The sequence below is a fragment of the Terrapene carolina genome, unplaced genomic scaffold, assembly GCF_002925995.2.
Source record: "Terrapene carolina triunguis isolate 2854851 unplaced genomic scaffold, T_m_triunguis-2.0 Scaffold62, whole genome shotgun sequence".
Classification (NCBI taxonomy): Eukaryota; Metazoa; Chordata; order Testudines; family Emydidae; genus Terrapene; species Terrapene triunguis.
The window spans coordinates 53,755,098-53,772,587 of NW_020664413.1; the positions used below are offsets into that span (position 1 = coordinate 53,755,098).

At 41.9% G+C, this 17,490-nt stretch overlaps 1 protein-coding gene across 7 annotated transcripts in view; it reads right to left on the minus strand.

Moving 5' to 3' along the window:
• ANKRD44 (ankyrin repeat domain 44) overlaps nucleotides 1–16,892 on the minus strand; it is a 208,912-nt gene extending 192,020 nt beyond the window's left edge. For all 7 annotated transcript variants that reach the window (XM_024195305.3, XM_029910557.1, XM_024195302.3 and 4 more), the window contains exon 1: nucleotides 16,825–16,892. In XM_024195305.3, the coding sequence (XP_024051073.1) occupies nucleotides 16,825–16,851 (27 nt within the window). In that variant the 5' untranslated portion in view covers nucleotides 16,852–16,892. The remainder of the gene's footprint in view (nucleotides 1–16,824) is intronic.
• Between the last annotated feature and the right edge of the window lie 598 nt (nucleotides 16,893–17,490).

The window sequence follows — 17,490 nt, forward strand, 5'->3', positions numbered from 1 at the left end:
AGGACAGGATTAGAATTCAAAATGATCTGGACAAACTGGAGAAATGGACTGAAGTAAATAGGATGAAATTTAATAAGGACAAATGCGAAGTACTCCATTTAGGAAGGAACAATCAGTTGCACAGATACAAAATGGGAAATGACTGCCTAGGAAGGAGTACTGCGGAAAGGGATTTGGGGGTCATAGTGGACCACAAGCTAAATATGAGTCAACAGTGTAACACTGTTGGAAAAAAGGAGAACATCCTTCTGGGATATATTAGCAGGAGTGTTGTAAGCAAGACACGAGAAGTAATTCTTCAACTCTACTCCACACTGATTAGGCCTCAACTGGAGTATTGTATCCAGTTCTGGGTGCCACATTTCAGGAAGGATGTGGACAAACTGGAGAGAGTCCAGAGAAGAGCGACAAAAATTATTAAAGGTCTAGAAAACATGCCCTATGAGGGAAGGTTGAAAAAATTGGATTTGTTTAGTCTGGAAAAGAGAAGACTGAGAGGGGACATAATAACAATTTTCAAATACATAAAGGGTTGTTACAAGGAGAAGGGAGAAAAATTGTTCTTCTTAACCGCTGAGGATAGGACAAGAAGCAATGGGCTTAAATTGCAGCAAGGGAGGTTTAGGTTGGACGTTAGGAAAAACGTCCTAAGTGTCAGGTTTGTTAAGCCTGGGAATAAATTGTTTAGGGAGGTTGTGGAATCTCCATCTTTGGTGATTTTTAGGAGCAGGTTAGATAAACACCTGTCAGGAATGGTCTAGATAATTAGCCCTGCCACGAGTGCAGGGGACTGGACTAGATGACCTCTCAAGGTCCCTTCCAGTCCTATGATTCTATGAAAGCCACTTTAGAGGGGCCAAGAATAGAAGCTGGTCTCCACAGCATTCTCCCCTTCCTCGCAGCAGGTATCTGAGCAATTATCTGTGCTTGTACAGTACCAAACCAAATGACATCCTGACCCAGGATTAGGGCTCCTAGAAATGACGGTAACACAAATAATAAAAAATAATAAACATCAGTGTCTGCACCTGCCCCCACTCTGAGAGGGAGAGTTAGCACAGGGGCTGGTAGTCTGCCCACTGGCAGCATGGCAGGAACCAGGCACTCTTACATTATAATCCTTGCTCTAGTTCTGACTTTGGTTATGTGTAAGTCTACAGGAGCAGCACAGAGGAACAGCCCCGCCACTGAACTCGGGATTCCTTTCCCCACAGAGCCCTGCAGCCCTACCCAAACCCTCCCTTCTGAAGGGAGAGCCCCAAGGAAACTCCACAAGGCATCTCACTGGGTTTCCAGGTCCCCTTCCATCATCTCACTACATGGGGGTTCCATTTAGCCCTTAGAACTTTCCTACACTGGGAAGTTTTTGTATGTGCCTTGAAACCAGTTCATTCAAAAATGGATCAGGCCATTTTAAACTAGATCTACACTGGTTCTAACCGATTTTAAAATTGGCTGAAGCTAAACCAGTTTTAAAACCAATTGGAAAGTGTCCTCAGTGTAGGCACGTCCTTTGTCTGGATTCTGTTTTAGTACATGTCCCCCTCTATATGTATAACTCATATATACATTTAACACTTCAGGATAGAAGTAAGTGAGAGTTCCCCTTTGACTAAGCAAATTGTTTATCCCTTTACAGAGAGAACTAGTAGTGAAACGTCTACTGGAACTTCCATTTATTACTGTATGGGTTCAAGATTAATTTAATAGATTGTCTGAACATTTCCAAAGGATCCTATATAATTTGGACTATTTTCCCTCAAAGACTACTGTTTCAGAGACCAGCAAACAAAAATACCAGTAGAAGCATTAACAAGAGTACAATAAGCAATTTAAATAGTAATTATCCTCAAATACAGCTTTATTCCTGAAGGGATTTACCTGTGTACCTGAAGTATAGCTATTTATGTAGAGCTCACTTTGATGCTCAAACATCCTAGCAAACACTAACGTAATTCATTCTGACAGTATCTGAACAACAGACTGAGCACACATGTCCAGATAATGTATTAAGCCAGTTTTGTTACTTTTGTGGTTTGAAATCTGAAAACTCTGCCTGCCATGTACTATACTAGTAACTAAAAACAGATGTTGAGTGCAAGGCTGTGCGCCGAATTCCTTGTTAGGGCTTTTTGATGTGGAATATATGTATGACAAAGACAAAGGCGATGGTATATGCATGTTTATCCAGCTTCTCTATGTTTTTGCTAGTACTGTGTCTGAAAGAAGAAGACATCCCTGAAATTCTCTTCTTATGAATTTGTATAAAAAGCAGTTCCTGATATAGTGTGTGCACTGTAATTCACTCTCCTTTTGCCTTTCTTTCCAGAGAGCCTGGTGGTACAGTGTACACCCATCTCGGAGGGCAGGAAGTTTTAATATACTGTGCTAGTGAACAGAAGACAGATTTCATCTGCAGTAATAAAAAAGGCATTAGGAACCTGTGTGGTCTGAGCACAGGACTGGGGGCTAGGAATTTCTAATACTGAACCTGACCCATGTTGACTCTCTGTGCCTTCAGGCAAGTCAATTAACCTCTGTCTCAGCTTGTCTCAGTCTGTAAATTAGGGATAACACTTCTCTACCTAGCTGGGTTGTTGAGAGGATTCACTAGTTCTTATTTTGAAAGCACTTCACAAATGCGAAGTGTTATCAATGCCTGCCCAATACTATTATTATGGAAAACCATTTAATAAGCTAAATGTAATCATAGCCAGAACAGGACATATTTTTAGCCTAACAGCTGGAAAATGATGCGCCTGTAAATACACATAAGAATACCATCTGACCCGTTACCATCAAAAACTCCCATTTCTACAGGCACCTGAAATTTTCAGAACCAGCCCAGGCTCTGTTAATATGTATATTATATAGGCATAAAACACAAGAACAATTCTGGATTCTATTGGGACATTTCATTTGTACTCAGGCATGTACTCAGCAGATTGTGGCTTGAGAGATACCTACTCTGCATGGTACTCTATAGTTCAGATTTTCTGCTGCACAGAGTTTACACAAGGCACAGCAGGGGAGGGAAAGCTGTTCCCAATTTCATTGCTCATTGAATCTCTTGCTGCTAATGTTGTCCAGTCAGCTTCTTGTGTATTGATAACTGTTTCTTTTAAAGGGTGCGTATAATTTTTAAGGTTGAAATAATCATAACACAATGCAAGCAAGCCCACCTAAAAATAACAAGCAAATTTCTGTCCTGCTGGAGACCAAAGGGGAAAGAGATTGTTTCTTCATGGAAATATTTGCCTGTGAGCCCACTATGTTAAATAGCAAAACATAAAAGGTTTCTCAAGTCACTTTGCACAGATATATTTATTTTTTATTATATATATCACAACAAAGATTCATCTCATTCTTCTCCTGAACCATCACATACCTAGCTAGGAAGTTTGCTGATGTTTTATAACATCATGGCCTGACAGATCATCAAAAAATCTATTGAGACTAAAAATCACTGTAAGGTCCCCACATATTGAAAATGAACTGGCATATGAGATTCATATGTTCCAGAATTCTGGCAATTATCTTCTCCAGACTTGACAGTCTCACTAAGCCAAAGTTTTGGTGTCAAGAAGGTCTAAAATCCAAATAAGGAAGAGGTATAGCCTTTACCATAGCTAACGTGATCAGGATTAGCTACTGATAATGAACATCCACTGCAGAGTCATCCAAAATAAGACTTCGGATTACTCAACTACCTAGAAATGATTTCATGATATTGCACATCCTCATTACTAGCATAGTGGATCAACATGAATTTTACAAATATTACAGGAGAGCTATTTAAGGAAATTATGTAGGTGGAGTATAAATTAAAACCCTTGTTATGAAACTGTTTATTTTTCCTCTTACGACATCATATGATTTAACTTCAGCCTGTTTAGTAAACACTAATAAAAAGAACATTCAGAGAGGAAGGCACTGGAATCAGTAGATCAGGGTTCAATTCCTTACTGTGCCACTTACTTCCTGTGTGATCTTATGCAAGTCACTTAATTTCTCTGTGCCTCAGTTTCCCATGTGTAAAATGGGGATAATCCTTCCCTACTTGCACAGAGGTATTGCGAGTATAAATTAATTAAAGTTTGTCAGACACTGCCACTATGTAGTGGCTGTCCACTCTACCCTCTCCACACCCTTGCTTCGCTGTTTCCTACATGACCACCTCCATGTAGGCTTTTTCTACCACCTTTCCTGGCCCTCTTCCTAGTCCATTGTGCCAAGCCCACCCCAGCATCTCATTCTCCCTGCAGGTCTCCCATCACAGTGAGTTCAGGCTGCTTCTTACGTAGCAGCCCTTGCATTCATTCTGCAGTCACATGATCCCTCTCACTCATGTGCTCCATCTGGAGAATACCCTCTCCTAAAAACAAGTCATAAAGGGGTTCCCCAATCCCTTTAACATCCTGGGAAAACTCGGGCATGCATATACCCAAAGGACCAGGGCCCTGGTGCATTAACCTAGACGAACTCTCCTCACTTACGGCGTTAACTCAGAATGAATAGGATTGAATGGGATAACTCATGTGAGCATGCACAACTCAGACAGAAGCAATGGTTACAGAATCTGGCATACTGTATTTACTAGGTTTGCACAGCATTTTGAAAACCTTCCTAGAGTGGATAAGGAAATAAGTCCCCTTTTGATTTTAAATTAGAGATGAATGCATGTGTCATATTGGAGAGTACATTAAAACAGCTGGAAGTGCACAGACAATATGGGATATTTTAGGCTTTTATTCTTCCGTTTTATTTTTCCCCCATGACATGTTAAACCACAACTGAAGAATGTAATGAGCAGGTCAACACTAAACAGCTTTAGCATTACAGTATTCTAGCTTTTACATCTGAACACCTCTGTCCAAAATCACCCATGCAGCAGGGCTGGTTGAGAGATCAACAACAGCAACAGGACATCTGTCACCCACATCACCCCAACCAAACAGAGACAGACTGGAATGTTAATGTGGTATTTGCCGCCCATATTCCAGTGCAGAGTTAGAGCTATGTCTACCCAGAGCAACTCTTGGACGATAAAGGTGGGAAATCAGGGTGTCTCCAGTCTTCACAGGCCTGTCTGGAGCACACTACACTGCAGGTTCCCCAGTCCTCCTGTGTAATAGGAAAACACCATCCACTACTTCCCTGATCCTTCCACAAAATCTTGGATGACACAGAACAGGAGTCTGGAGCAAGACAGGTGAGATGGGAAAGGGATGGGGAGGAATAGTCACACACTGAATCTTGGGCCTTGTAGGCAGGAGGTTAGGGGCCAAGTCATGGTTTTGCCATTATCTTCAAGCCAGGGACAGCACTGTTGTACTGCCCTTCTGAATCAGAACAAGAAACAGACTGTGACTCTGACACTCACAGTTTGCCTCCTGGGCTCCCTTTGCTCCACAAACAAAGTAACCTGTGCTGAGTCTACACCTGACACTATACACTCGCTGTTTTGAACTCTTGTGTGGTTACCCCCACCTACAGTCCTGTGCTTATTTGAGAATCTCATCTTTCATTAAAAAAATAAAAGTTTCTACCCCTCCTGGTGGCAGAGAAAAGCTTGAAAATGGGACCCAAGTGCACCCGGAAGGTTAAAAAAAGAAGAAGAAGAAGAAGAAGAAAAAAAAAAAAAAGCTACCTGGATGGTGAGGGGAACACCTTGCATTCCACTACTCAACTGGGCTGCCATGCCAGCCAGGCTGCGATCTAGCCCTAGGGAAATGGCATTTCAAAAGACCCCACATTTGCTTGCACCAGCATTCCTGTGCAGAGCGTTGAAAGACTATACAAATAAAACAAAACAGCAGTGTAATTTTTATGATCATGAACCATAACCAAAGCAGGCCTAATAAAAAAAACCGCACTGCTCAGCCTAAAAGTGAACAAGAAATCCCTTGAAAGGAAAACGCTACTAAAATGGACAGAAGGAAATAAACATATTAAAGGTGACAAGTTAAAAATAGTCAATATCCTTAATAACGACCAATTTTGCCAGCGAGATATGCAAGTTATCATTTAATGACTAAGGACATTGGCAGTATTGAGCTGCTGCCTAGGAGCACACAGTACTATACTGAGCAGTATATCTTATTGTACTGACTGCCATGTACTACATGTTCTATTAGTTTCACACGTTCAGTCAATGATTATAATGAACAGTTGAGAATAATGCTGCAAGATCGCTGCTGGATAAGATTAAGAAGAAGCAGTTATCAATTCATCTTTTCAAAAAAAAAAAAAAAAAAAAACAACCATCCACTTCCACACTAATATCTGAAGTACTTTAAAGATCTGGGTGTATAAATGCTTAAATTACTTTCCCTGCTACAAACTGGTGATGAACACCTATGAAAAATGTGAGCCCTTGCGTCCCCATCCCCCAGCCAGACTTTTTGCAGACTGCATTAGAAGTAGTTAGTTCACTGTTTCCGTCTCCACATCTGGAGATTAAAACAAGTTTAAAAAGGCAAATGATTTACAATGTAAATATATGGCTTCTCTCTCCACAGTGATACTATTTGGCATTCACATATTTTTAAAAAGTGTTTTTTTAAGCAGAGTATGTTAAGTTATTTATCTTTCAGAGACAAAGAGCTTGATCCAAAGCCCAATGAAATCAACAGGAATATTTTCTATTGATCTCACTGGTGGTTGCTAGATAGGGTTCAAAGACAGGAAAATAACACAGGTCCAGATTCAGCAAAGCACTGAAGCATGTGTCTGAAGTTAAATGCTTTGCTGAACTGGGCCCATACTGATATCACGTGTATTCCCAGACTGGATCAGAGCCATGGCCAATCTAGTCTCTTGACATTGGCCAGCACCAAATGCTGGAGAGGAAGGTGCAAGAACCACACAATAGGCAGATGTAAAATAATCTGCCCCCATAACAGGCTCATAAAACTTCATGCTTCAAGGTTTACACCAATCTCATTTTATTAGAGATTAGGTGTCAATTACAGGAGCGGGTGGGTGAGTTTCTGTGGCCTGCAACGTGCAGGAGGTCAGACTAAATGATCAAGATGGTCCTTTCTGACCGTAACGTCTATGGGTCTATGATAATGCTTAAAACGTTTGAGAAAGCCTAACAAACAAATCTGGGTATTTTTGTTATTCATGCAAATGTCCAATCACACCCTGAATCTTGCTAACATCCTGTAGCAATGAGCTCCACAGTAATTATGTACATGTCTGAAAAAGTGTTTCCTTTGATCAGTTTTGACATGAATGCACCCCTAATGACACTGTATCAGATTAAAACTGTTAAGGGCCAAATCTTCCAGGGTTGTCTTCAAATTTCCCCATTTCTCAAGCCTATGAATCTATTTTTAGGCTCCTGAATAAGGCCTTGAGCTTGCACAGCTTTAAGACTTCAGTGGCTCATGCAATGGGATTACTCAGTGAGCAAAGTTAAACACGGGCACAGACCATTATCAGGAACTAAAAGTGGCCTGATTTTCAAAGGTGCCAAACATCTGCAGCTTCCACTGACTTCAGTGGAACCTGTGGGTTCCCAGCAGCTCGGGGGGAGGAGGGAGGAAATGAGTCTAACTGTAGACAGCCAGTTTGAAAGTCTAGACCTAACCCTTCTGTGTAAATTAACATGTCACGTGAAAACAAAACTCTTATTACAGATCTCTGAGCAAAGGCTCCCTCCGAAGGCTGATGAATACCACAAACAAAAAACTTTCTTTTTAAACTAAAAACCAAGTTGCTAAGAGACCAACTGTTCTGTCAAGAACATAGGAAGAGTTAAGTTAAACTTCTTACTGATGGAATAGCCTGAAGGACCAGTTTCTGTCACCTGCAAACACATCAAATCCTTCATGACCTGGTCTACACTAGAACAAAACATCACCTGTTGAAGACAATGGGTGTGAGCAATTGTTTCAGCACTGATTCCATTGCCTATAGTTTAACTACAAGCATAAACCGTCCAGGACAAACCCTGCTCAGCAACATTTCAGAAAGCCAGGGTTCAGACTTGCAGCTTAACTGTGTATAGTGGAACCAGTACTGAACCCATTGTCAGCAATTGGTAAATGTATCTAATGGAAACCAGACCCATGAGTACTCCCAGTGATTTCAGTACTGGGGGCCAATCCTGTAAAGCGCTGAGCATCCTGGAGTGCCATTGAGGGAGCTCAACATCTGGCAGTATCAGGCCCTTAGAGAGCAATCTAATTTTTTTTAACCTGTGAAAACTGGTGATTGCAATCAAATGAGGAAGATAGTCCAGTTTTAATCAAACGAAAATGCCGAGACAATGCAAATTGACATTATTCACAGAAACCAAAAAAAGGGACCAGACGCTGCTCTCATTTATATCAGTGTAAATCTGAAGTGCCTCCATTATATTCAGCACAGTTACTCTGGATATACACCAGCATAATTGAAAGCAGAACTTGGGCCAAGGGTAAGATTTCAGAATGCAGTCAAGACTCATTTAACCCTGGTAATATGAGGAGCCTGTAAGGTTAGTCTCGAAGTACGCAAAGATGAATGTTAAAATGGGTATACTGTCTCTCTGAACTGTACTAACTGCATTATTAATCAAGCAAAGCATATAAAGGCTGATGAATGTTCACAGCAGTTTCGCTTCCCAAAAGAATTTTTTTAAAATGCGAAAGTTCATGTTTCCATCCTTCTAACAAAGAGGAAGCTGGAGTCAACATGTTGCCCAAATTAAAAAAGGTTCCTCATAAAGACAAATATACTTGATTTTACATTTTTACAGTTACAATTTCTTCAAGCCAGATGTGCTCAGTTGGCAGTTATGCTCTATAAAGCCTTAACTAAACTGTTAATTATTGGTGAGCAACTAGTTATAACTAACCAGTTATTTTCGTAAAAAAAGCTTTGCATGGCCAAAAGATAGTATGTTATCAAATTAACAAAGTTATGAAAGCTGCAACGTAAGAAAAATATACCTCATATCAAATTAATTTACAAATAAGTGTCAGAGCAGAAGTGGCAGTACCTAAATATTGCACCATTTGTCATTAGGGATTATATGCCGATTTAAGAAATTATTTGATGCAAAATATCAAGATATGGCCTTTAGACAGATCTCATATTTATGTAATGCAGTAGCTTGAGTGTTAGGATTTTGTTTTGCTTTTTTGTTGTTGTTGGGTTGTTGTTGTTTTGGGGGGGGGGGGGCACAAATACACATGCACATCCATGCAAAAACCTGAAAGCTTTACCTCAGTAAATGGCTTCAGTCAGGTCTGTGTCAAAACTTGCACAAAAATCAACCATTTTGGTTTTACTTACTTCCTCATAAAGATGCAGTAACATGCAGCTGTAGAGAGGAAGTGGAGGCTTTGCAAGGCCATTTTCTCACTGCATCCTTTTTAAAATTAGAAACCAAGCCATTACAAATAATTCCAGCACAAGAATGTGTTCCTGCATGTAAAGCCAACTAATAATGTGAAGTACAAACAGCAACCAGACAAGCTTATTTCAAACTAGGGCATACAATACTGTATGGTACAAACATAGTAAATTGTCTCCATTTTTAGCTACAAAACACTAGTTTGTTTCCAGTGCATAGTTAAGAATTGCTTTTTCTTCTAAAAAAGCAAAATACATATAAGTGTTTCTCACCAAAAAGTAAGTATTCTTCCAGATTTTCACAGTTATCTGTAATTTATTGGCCAAGACTATACAACCTCCAGTGATGACCTCAGTCCATTGGTTCACAATTGCAGAATTATCTTCTCCCTTTAAAATTAAACGTTTTGTGCTTCCATTCTAATCTATTGCCAGGCCAGGAGGGCTCCAATAGTAAATAGTCACCGGTTACAGCAATTAAACCCAAGTTGAAGACACAGGATAGTGGCTGTGGGAACTTACCAGGCTATGATCTCCGGAAAATAAAGTGACAAATGTCAAATCTATGCTCCTGGAGAGAGGTGTTATTTAAAAACAGTTCTATAGCTCAATAAGTGCAAAAATATTCTGTCACTGGAACATTCTAGCTGCAGTGTTAACATTTAAAAGTCTCAGGAAATGCAAAAGTTAAAGTTCTATCAGCAACATTAGCCTGGCCATGTTTCACCTGTATATTTAATGGTATATTTTTATAAAACATAAATAGCAGTGTATTAAGCAACACATTTAATAAGATAAACAAGAATAGAAAATACAAGATCTGTTCAATGTGACGAAGGCCAAAATCTGTGCCTAGGACCCAGGCTCCTGGAGCCATGTGATTACATCAGAATCTCAGCTTTCATTAATTTTTTGTTACAGTTTCTAGCCCTCATGGTTGCAAAAAGAAAAGGCAGCCTTGAAAACATGGCTCACTGTGCATGTAATCAAAGCAGCCATATCTGCCTGAGTCTGCAGACAGCCTGAACCAATGTCTCTGAGAGGATGAACTACCCCAGGCCTCTCAAGGAAGTATTTACTCCAAGGCCCACTGCCCCCAATAGAGGATTCTGTTGTGTGACAGGAGGGTTAAGAGAGCAGCAGGCCCAGCCTAACCACACACCCAAGTACATACCCTAGCAAATCAAGGTATAAGTACAAGGTGACCCCTTCAGCCATCACTCCGTCTCTCCCGGGAGGAGAAAGAATCTTGGCTGCTCCTGAGAAGACGCCAGGAGGCCCGGCTGCCACTTGTTCTGGGATGAGCGTGGGGAGAGACAGCCTCCATGCTTGGGGTTTGTAGGGCCCTGAAGGTGTCTGACTTCTCTTTCTGTCAAAACCTTAACTTGCCTGTTTCTCAATCAGTTGCAATTCGGTGATTTGCCACAAAGCTGAAGACACCTACACCTGGTCTACAGCAGCATTTCTATCATTGCTAGTGCTGGTGGAGCTGCATCAACCCTTGAACAATGCCAAGAGAATGATGGCACCAGCAAACAGCACAGCTACACCACTAAGGCATTTTTACCACCAGGTCAGGCCTAATTTTTAGGATGCAGTGAAGAAAAAAAAAACAAAAAACAGCTTTCCTAGAGAGCCAACGCAGTAGGCAAATATGTGCCCCAGACTACATAGGACACGTCTCTATTAAACATAGCCATGACAACCAAATCATATTTTAATAGTTGAGCAGGAAAAGGTCAGAAGATGAATGTCCGGCAGAGATAAAATACCACACCTCAAGCATATAAAGAAACATGAGGTTTTGCTGACAGTTATTCAAGAAAGAGCAATGGTCTAACATGACATATACCCGGAGTTTCCCAGGCACTTAACACATCCATAGCAAAGACTTACTGTATTGCCCCTTTACGGCGCCATCGCACTTCTTGGGACTTTAGGACTGTGTCACTTTCCCATTGGAAGAGAAATCTGCAGACCGATAGACTCTGAATATTTTTTTGTCTGCATTTATTTTTTAGAGCATGTGCACAGGTCTCATTTACTTGAACACAGATGACAAAACCAGCAACAAAGCTACCCCAACAGGTAATTCCACTTGCAGAAATCTCAGCCAAGAAAGCAAGCCTCTTCCTGACCCTGTATCTCGCTGGCCTTGTCTACACTAGACCTTATTTCCTGCTCTGAGTATGGTTGGACAATGTAACATTTCAAAACAGGGCTTTAGAGCAGAGCCTGGAGCTGGAACACGGAGCAGCTCCAGAGCAGTGGAGCTGCAGGTTTTTGCCTGGAGCTGGAGCACAGCTCCAAAGCCCTGTTTCAAAAGCTGGTGGCCAGTCTACACTAGAGCTCTGACCAGGGTGCCAAGAGATGTGAACCAAAGAGAGAAATGCCTTTTTTTTTAAATGTACTTTTTCTTTAAAATATGTGAATATATTTCCACAACTTCTGTGGATGGTGTGTGGCTAGGACTAGCTTGGCCAAAGGAAGCAATAGCTGCTGTGGTGCGTGTGTAGGGTTAATTATTTCAATTTATTTTATTTATTCATTTATTTATCACCAGAATGACTGGCCATATACCTGTTGATGGGTAAATTATTCCTGTTCCACAGTTACCTTAGTTTATAATGACAACATTTTTAAAATCTCAAGCTGTTTTTCAATTCATTGATTATAAAGCCAGAAGGGACCATTTTGATGATCTACTCTGACCTGTGTAACACAGGCCAAAGGACTTCCCTGAATGAATTCTTTCAACTAGAACAGTGTTTCCCAAACTTGGGACGCCGTTTGTTTAAGGAAAGTCCCTGGCGGGCCGGGCTGGTTTGTTTACCTGCCGCATCTGCAGGTCCGGCCGATCGTGGCTCCCACTGGCCGCGGTTCGCTGCTCCAGGCCAATGGGAACTGCTGGAAGTGTCTAATCACAATTTAGGGGTTGCTCATTTTTTAAATCTTACTACTTCAATCATTCATATACAATTTTTAGAAGAGGGGGGCCAGGAACAGAAGGAAGATAGATAGATTCACTTCCACAAGTGAATGAGGGTTGAAAATACTTCCTTCAGTTAAATGATTAAAAAGCTACCATGTGATTAGCTAGCAATTGCCATCACTCAGAAATGAGCTCATGTAACTTGCTTGAATAGAAACAGATAGGACAGGGATCAGCAGCCTTTGGCACACGGCCCTTCAGGGAAAGCCGCTGGCGGGTCAGACAGTTTGTTTACCTGCAGCATCCACAGGTTCGGCCGATCGCAGCTCCCACTGGCCACGGGTGGCCGTTCCAGGCCAACAGGGGCTGTGGGAAGCCACCTCTTCTCGCAGCCCCCATTAGCCTGGAACGGCGAACCGCGGTCAGCGGGAGTTGCGATCGCCCGAACCTGCGGACGCTGCAGGTAAACAAACCGTCCCGGCCCACCAGCGGCTTCCCCTGATGGGTGGTGTGCCAAAGGCTGCCGATTCCTGTGATAGGATATAGTCTTAAACTAAGCTCTTTTACCTAAGAAATATCTGAATACAACCAGGATAGCTTATAAAGTATACCTACTTTATTGTTCCACCACCACAGTATCCTAGCACTTCTCAAGTGTCTTAAAATAGAAACAATAACAATCTCTTCTTTTTTTCTGACCCTGTATGAAAAATAGATTAATTAGCTTATGATTATCTTTGTTTGCCTGCTTTGTTTGCTTGGTTGCCTATGTGTGTGAGAGAGGACAAGAGCGAGTGGGTGCACATGTGAAAAAAAATGAGGAAAACCTAAGTCACAGAAATAAGATTTTATCTTTACTCCTCATACCAGCATGTGGCTTCTTTCGTCTCTTGCTACTAAGTATCGTCAAACTTTTACAGAGCTGGAGGTAGACTGCCTTGTTGGACCCTATTGGTCCACAGTTTCATTGTTCCAGTGGAAGGCAGTTGTTAAGGGAAGTTACACTTATGGAGGGAGAAGAGATCTCTCAGGCAGACAGAACCAATCCCATGGAGAACCTGATCCAGATTTTGTATGCAGCGCAGAGAGCTGGAGTGATGTGATTGTGGTGACCTGTGTTGCTAAACAGACAAGCTGCTGCATTTTGTACCCGTTGCAGCTGCTAAAGGGTGTGGGGCTTCATTACTAAATATAACAAATTGCCATAATCAATACTGGAGATCACAAATGCAGGAGTCACAGTGCCACTTCTGTGTCTGAGTAAACGGTATGCAGTCTTCTGGCTAGCCACAGATGAAAGCTGGTGTGTTTTGCTGCCATGGCTGTCTGGACACCCAGAGCAATGTAGCCTGTGGACCAACTAAATCTGAAGACACATACTGTAGGCAGTGGAGGATGTTATAAAGATGTAAGTGCTTCAAAGTGCATCATTCTTCCTACCAACATCACCTCAGTTTTACCAGGGTTCAGCTTTAGCCAGCTGCTCTTCACCCAGGTACTGATTTCAGGTAAGCATGGAAAAAGCTGTGAGACAATGATGTAAAGGAGGATGTAGCACCTGGCATCCTCTGCACACTACTGGCACTTCAGCCCATGTTGTCATGCAAGGCCTCCCACTGGCTTTGTTATAGATACTGAATAACATGGGGAAGAGAGAGGATGAGCCTTGGTGGGAATCTAAAGGCAAGGGCTTTAGAAATGGAGAACTAGTGGCTCATAACTTTCTGGGCTCCACTTAAAAAAAAAAAGCCCTGAGCCATTTTGAAACACTTCTGTTCACTCCTGCATCCTCGTACAAGTGAGACAGGAATATCTGGTGATCAACCATACCAAATGTCACAGAGAGGTCCAGCAAGAAGAGTATGGATATGTCTATGGACAGGAGAAGGAGGACATTCCCCAGAATAAAAAGCGTTGCCATACCATGCCCTGAAGCCAGACTGGAAGTGACCCATGACACTGGCAAGCAGAGAGTATTTAGAGTGTGCTGCCACGCAAAGGCATACTGCAAAGTCACCATGCCAGTTCTGATACATCAATCTACCAGGTCTGGAGAATGTTAGAGGTGGGGGAGGGGAAGAGGAGAAATAATTAATCTTAAAAAAAGTCCAGACTGCCCCCCGCCCCCTCAGCATCCTTTGTTGCAATACAGACTTCACAAGATGCAATCCACTTGGCTCAAACCACATTTTTGAACTCTACTACCAGTGATGAAGCAAGATCCTTGTTGAGGAGGTTTAGCAATGGTTTTAAAACCTTTAGGGCTTTAATTCCAAGGAGCTCATGAAACACGATTTCAGACTTAGACGTAAAGCCTGAAATGCTACACTTCCTTTACCAGCTGTAGTGCAAATACCTTTAATATTATGCTGCAGCCTAGACTTTAAATTTACAGATCTCACCTGAATCTTCTGATTTATGAGACTTGTTCTATGCACTACAGGGCAGAATGAAGTCTCATGGTATGAAACATTTTCTTCGTTTGCTATAAGCACCACATCCAAAGACATGAGTGTATCAAGGGACATGCCAGGAGACAGAACTATAAACACTGTCTTTGGTTAAATTATGGAAATGCATTTAGACTACTATAATTCATACAGTCACTTTCAATGTTTATTTTATTTTAAGAGTAGCTCATTTTTTCCTTTAAAAATTTAAAAATGCCAGATAGAGGATTTTTTAGTGGAAGGCTTCTTTGGAAATACATGTGCATGCATTCTCTCTCTCTCTCATTTTGTGTGTGTGTGTGTGTTAGTTAGGGGAAAGGGAGTTGTTTGAATAAGGGCCTGTAACTGCTGATGATCATATTAAAAGTAACAGGAAAGTTTTGGACTTGAAGGACACCCACACTGCAGATTATAGGCAGACCAAGTTAAACTAAAAATAGCTGATTAAGACAAGCAAATGTGTAACAGATGGTACAATATGTTGATAAATTAGGCTGTGGGAACCACAATATCACTTTACTAAATATTTTAAAATGCTTTTGACTATGAATGGTAAGAAGTGATTTAATACAAATTATAGCTGCTCTATTATTAAATTTAACATTTTAACATAAGGTGAGAGTTGAATATTGCCGTTTTCTAATAACTTGCAAACAGTTATGGCAACAAAACCAAAAATGCACTCTTTAAACATGAAGGCCTAGTAGAAAAATAATTACTATGTATCATGGTAATAAATAGCACTGAATTCCCAAAAGAAGGTTAATACACCTTAGAGACCTTACACAAATAGCCAACATCCATTTTTATCCTACCCCTCAACTCAGAATTTTAAAACTGCATGTTTGACTTGAAAGCTGGATGGTATATCAACTCTAACTCATCATTGGGTAAAATTTTCAAAAGCGAATGAATGTCAAACAGAATACTAGGTTCACTTAAGTTACATATATAGGCCCCAATTCTGCAGAAGAAACAAAGGCAGAATCGCATTGTCTTCAATGGGGATTCACATGGGCACCCACTTGGAGCCCATTACAAGACTGTGGCTCTAAAATCCGATCCTGCATAGCAGTTGTCTTCAATGGGAGTTTCAGGTGCCCAACAAGGGATGCAAAAATGGGTCTATCATTGGTTAAACAAACAACCTAAATGATTAAAAAAAAATATCACTTATGTTTTCTATGTGAAATAATCTTTTAAAAGAAACCTACATAAAGAGTTGTATAGTTAAATACCTTAGTTTAAAAAGCAACTAGGAATCTGACTGTTGAACAGCCAAATAACAACCATGCATGCAGTTGCAAAGTGTTAATGTTCATAGGAAGGAAGAGGCAAATTAAAACATTAGCTTAAGCAACTCACTAATTCATTAATTAATTCCAACTTTGGACTGATGAGAAAATGCAACTAGTTAATTAAAGTAAATGTTCTGTCTAATATTTCTAATCTGCCTCTTGTCTCTAAGTGACACTGAAATCTACCTTGAGCCACCATACTTCACTGATTTAAATAAAAACAGGTCTAGGCTGCGCCGCAATGGAATGCCAAACCAATAAACACCAGAATGATGCAAAATAACTGTGCTATTCTAGATGGTTGTTTCAGTGACAAATCCTCTAATCTATTCATTGTAAAGACGCCAACAAATAGCGCCTTTCTTTCTGGCATTTTGACATTTGCCTGTTCTCCCCACACAATGCAAAACTTGACTGACTAGTAACGCGGTACATTATTAGCCTCAGGCAAAATAGCCTTATTAGCCCTCCTCCCTGTTCTCTGTGTGCGTCTCCCAGAGAAGAAATACACACACACACACACAAGCCCGAATGGCGAACGTTGCAGGGCGCAGTAGATGGGATCGAAGAACTGCCAGAGTGCGGGGAGGGTTTTTGCACGGGATATGCGCAGGCGAAGCATTGCAAGACACCGCTTCACTTTGCTGAGCTGCACAACAACAAACCCATCAGAGCTGGAGCTGCCATCGCCACTGCCTGCTCCTCCTCCTCTCCTCGCCAGCGGCTCCCTTCCGCGCAGGGGTTTTCCTAGCCTCCTGCACGGCTGCCACTGCCTGGGCTCCTTGCTGTCTCCTACCTGGTCGGTGAGTTTGAGGACTGCCATTCTCCCTCGGCTCTGCTCAGGCACATGCAGCTCCGCTCTCGGGAGATGTCAGCCAGCTTCCAGAGTTGCGGGGGGGGAGACGGGGAGGAGAGCTCAACGCAACCGTGCCTGGGAGACCCGAAATTGACAATCCAGCTGCTCGCTGGGTCAGGAGGAGCAGAGGAGCCTGCAGCTAACCAAGCCTGCCTGATACAGGAAGTACTGACTGCACCAGCCCAGCTGCCACTGACATCACCCCGTGCACAACACACGCACAGAGCAGCTCTGGGCAAGGACAAGGCTGCCTCCTACTGCTCGCATCGCCCCCAGAGCATCCCTCTCCTTCCCCCCCACACACACAGAAAGACCAGGGCTGCTTCCTGCTGCTGCTCACATCTGGGCTACACGCACCCTGCTGCACCTCCCCTCGCCAATATTTTCTTTGTTCCTGTCACAGCCTTGCCCAAATCTGTGTCTTTCCCTTCCCTTCCTGCCTGTTTCTCCAGCATGTTGCACTTATTACATTGAGCAGCCCTTGGCATGCCTGACTGCCAGCCCAGCTCTCACTGAGCTTCCTGTCTGTACACGTTAAGGACCGGTGGCACTTATCACCTTGCTGTATAGGCACAAAACACTGCAAAGCTGTGGTTCTCAAACTCC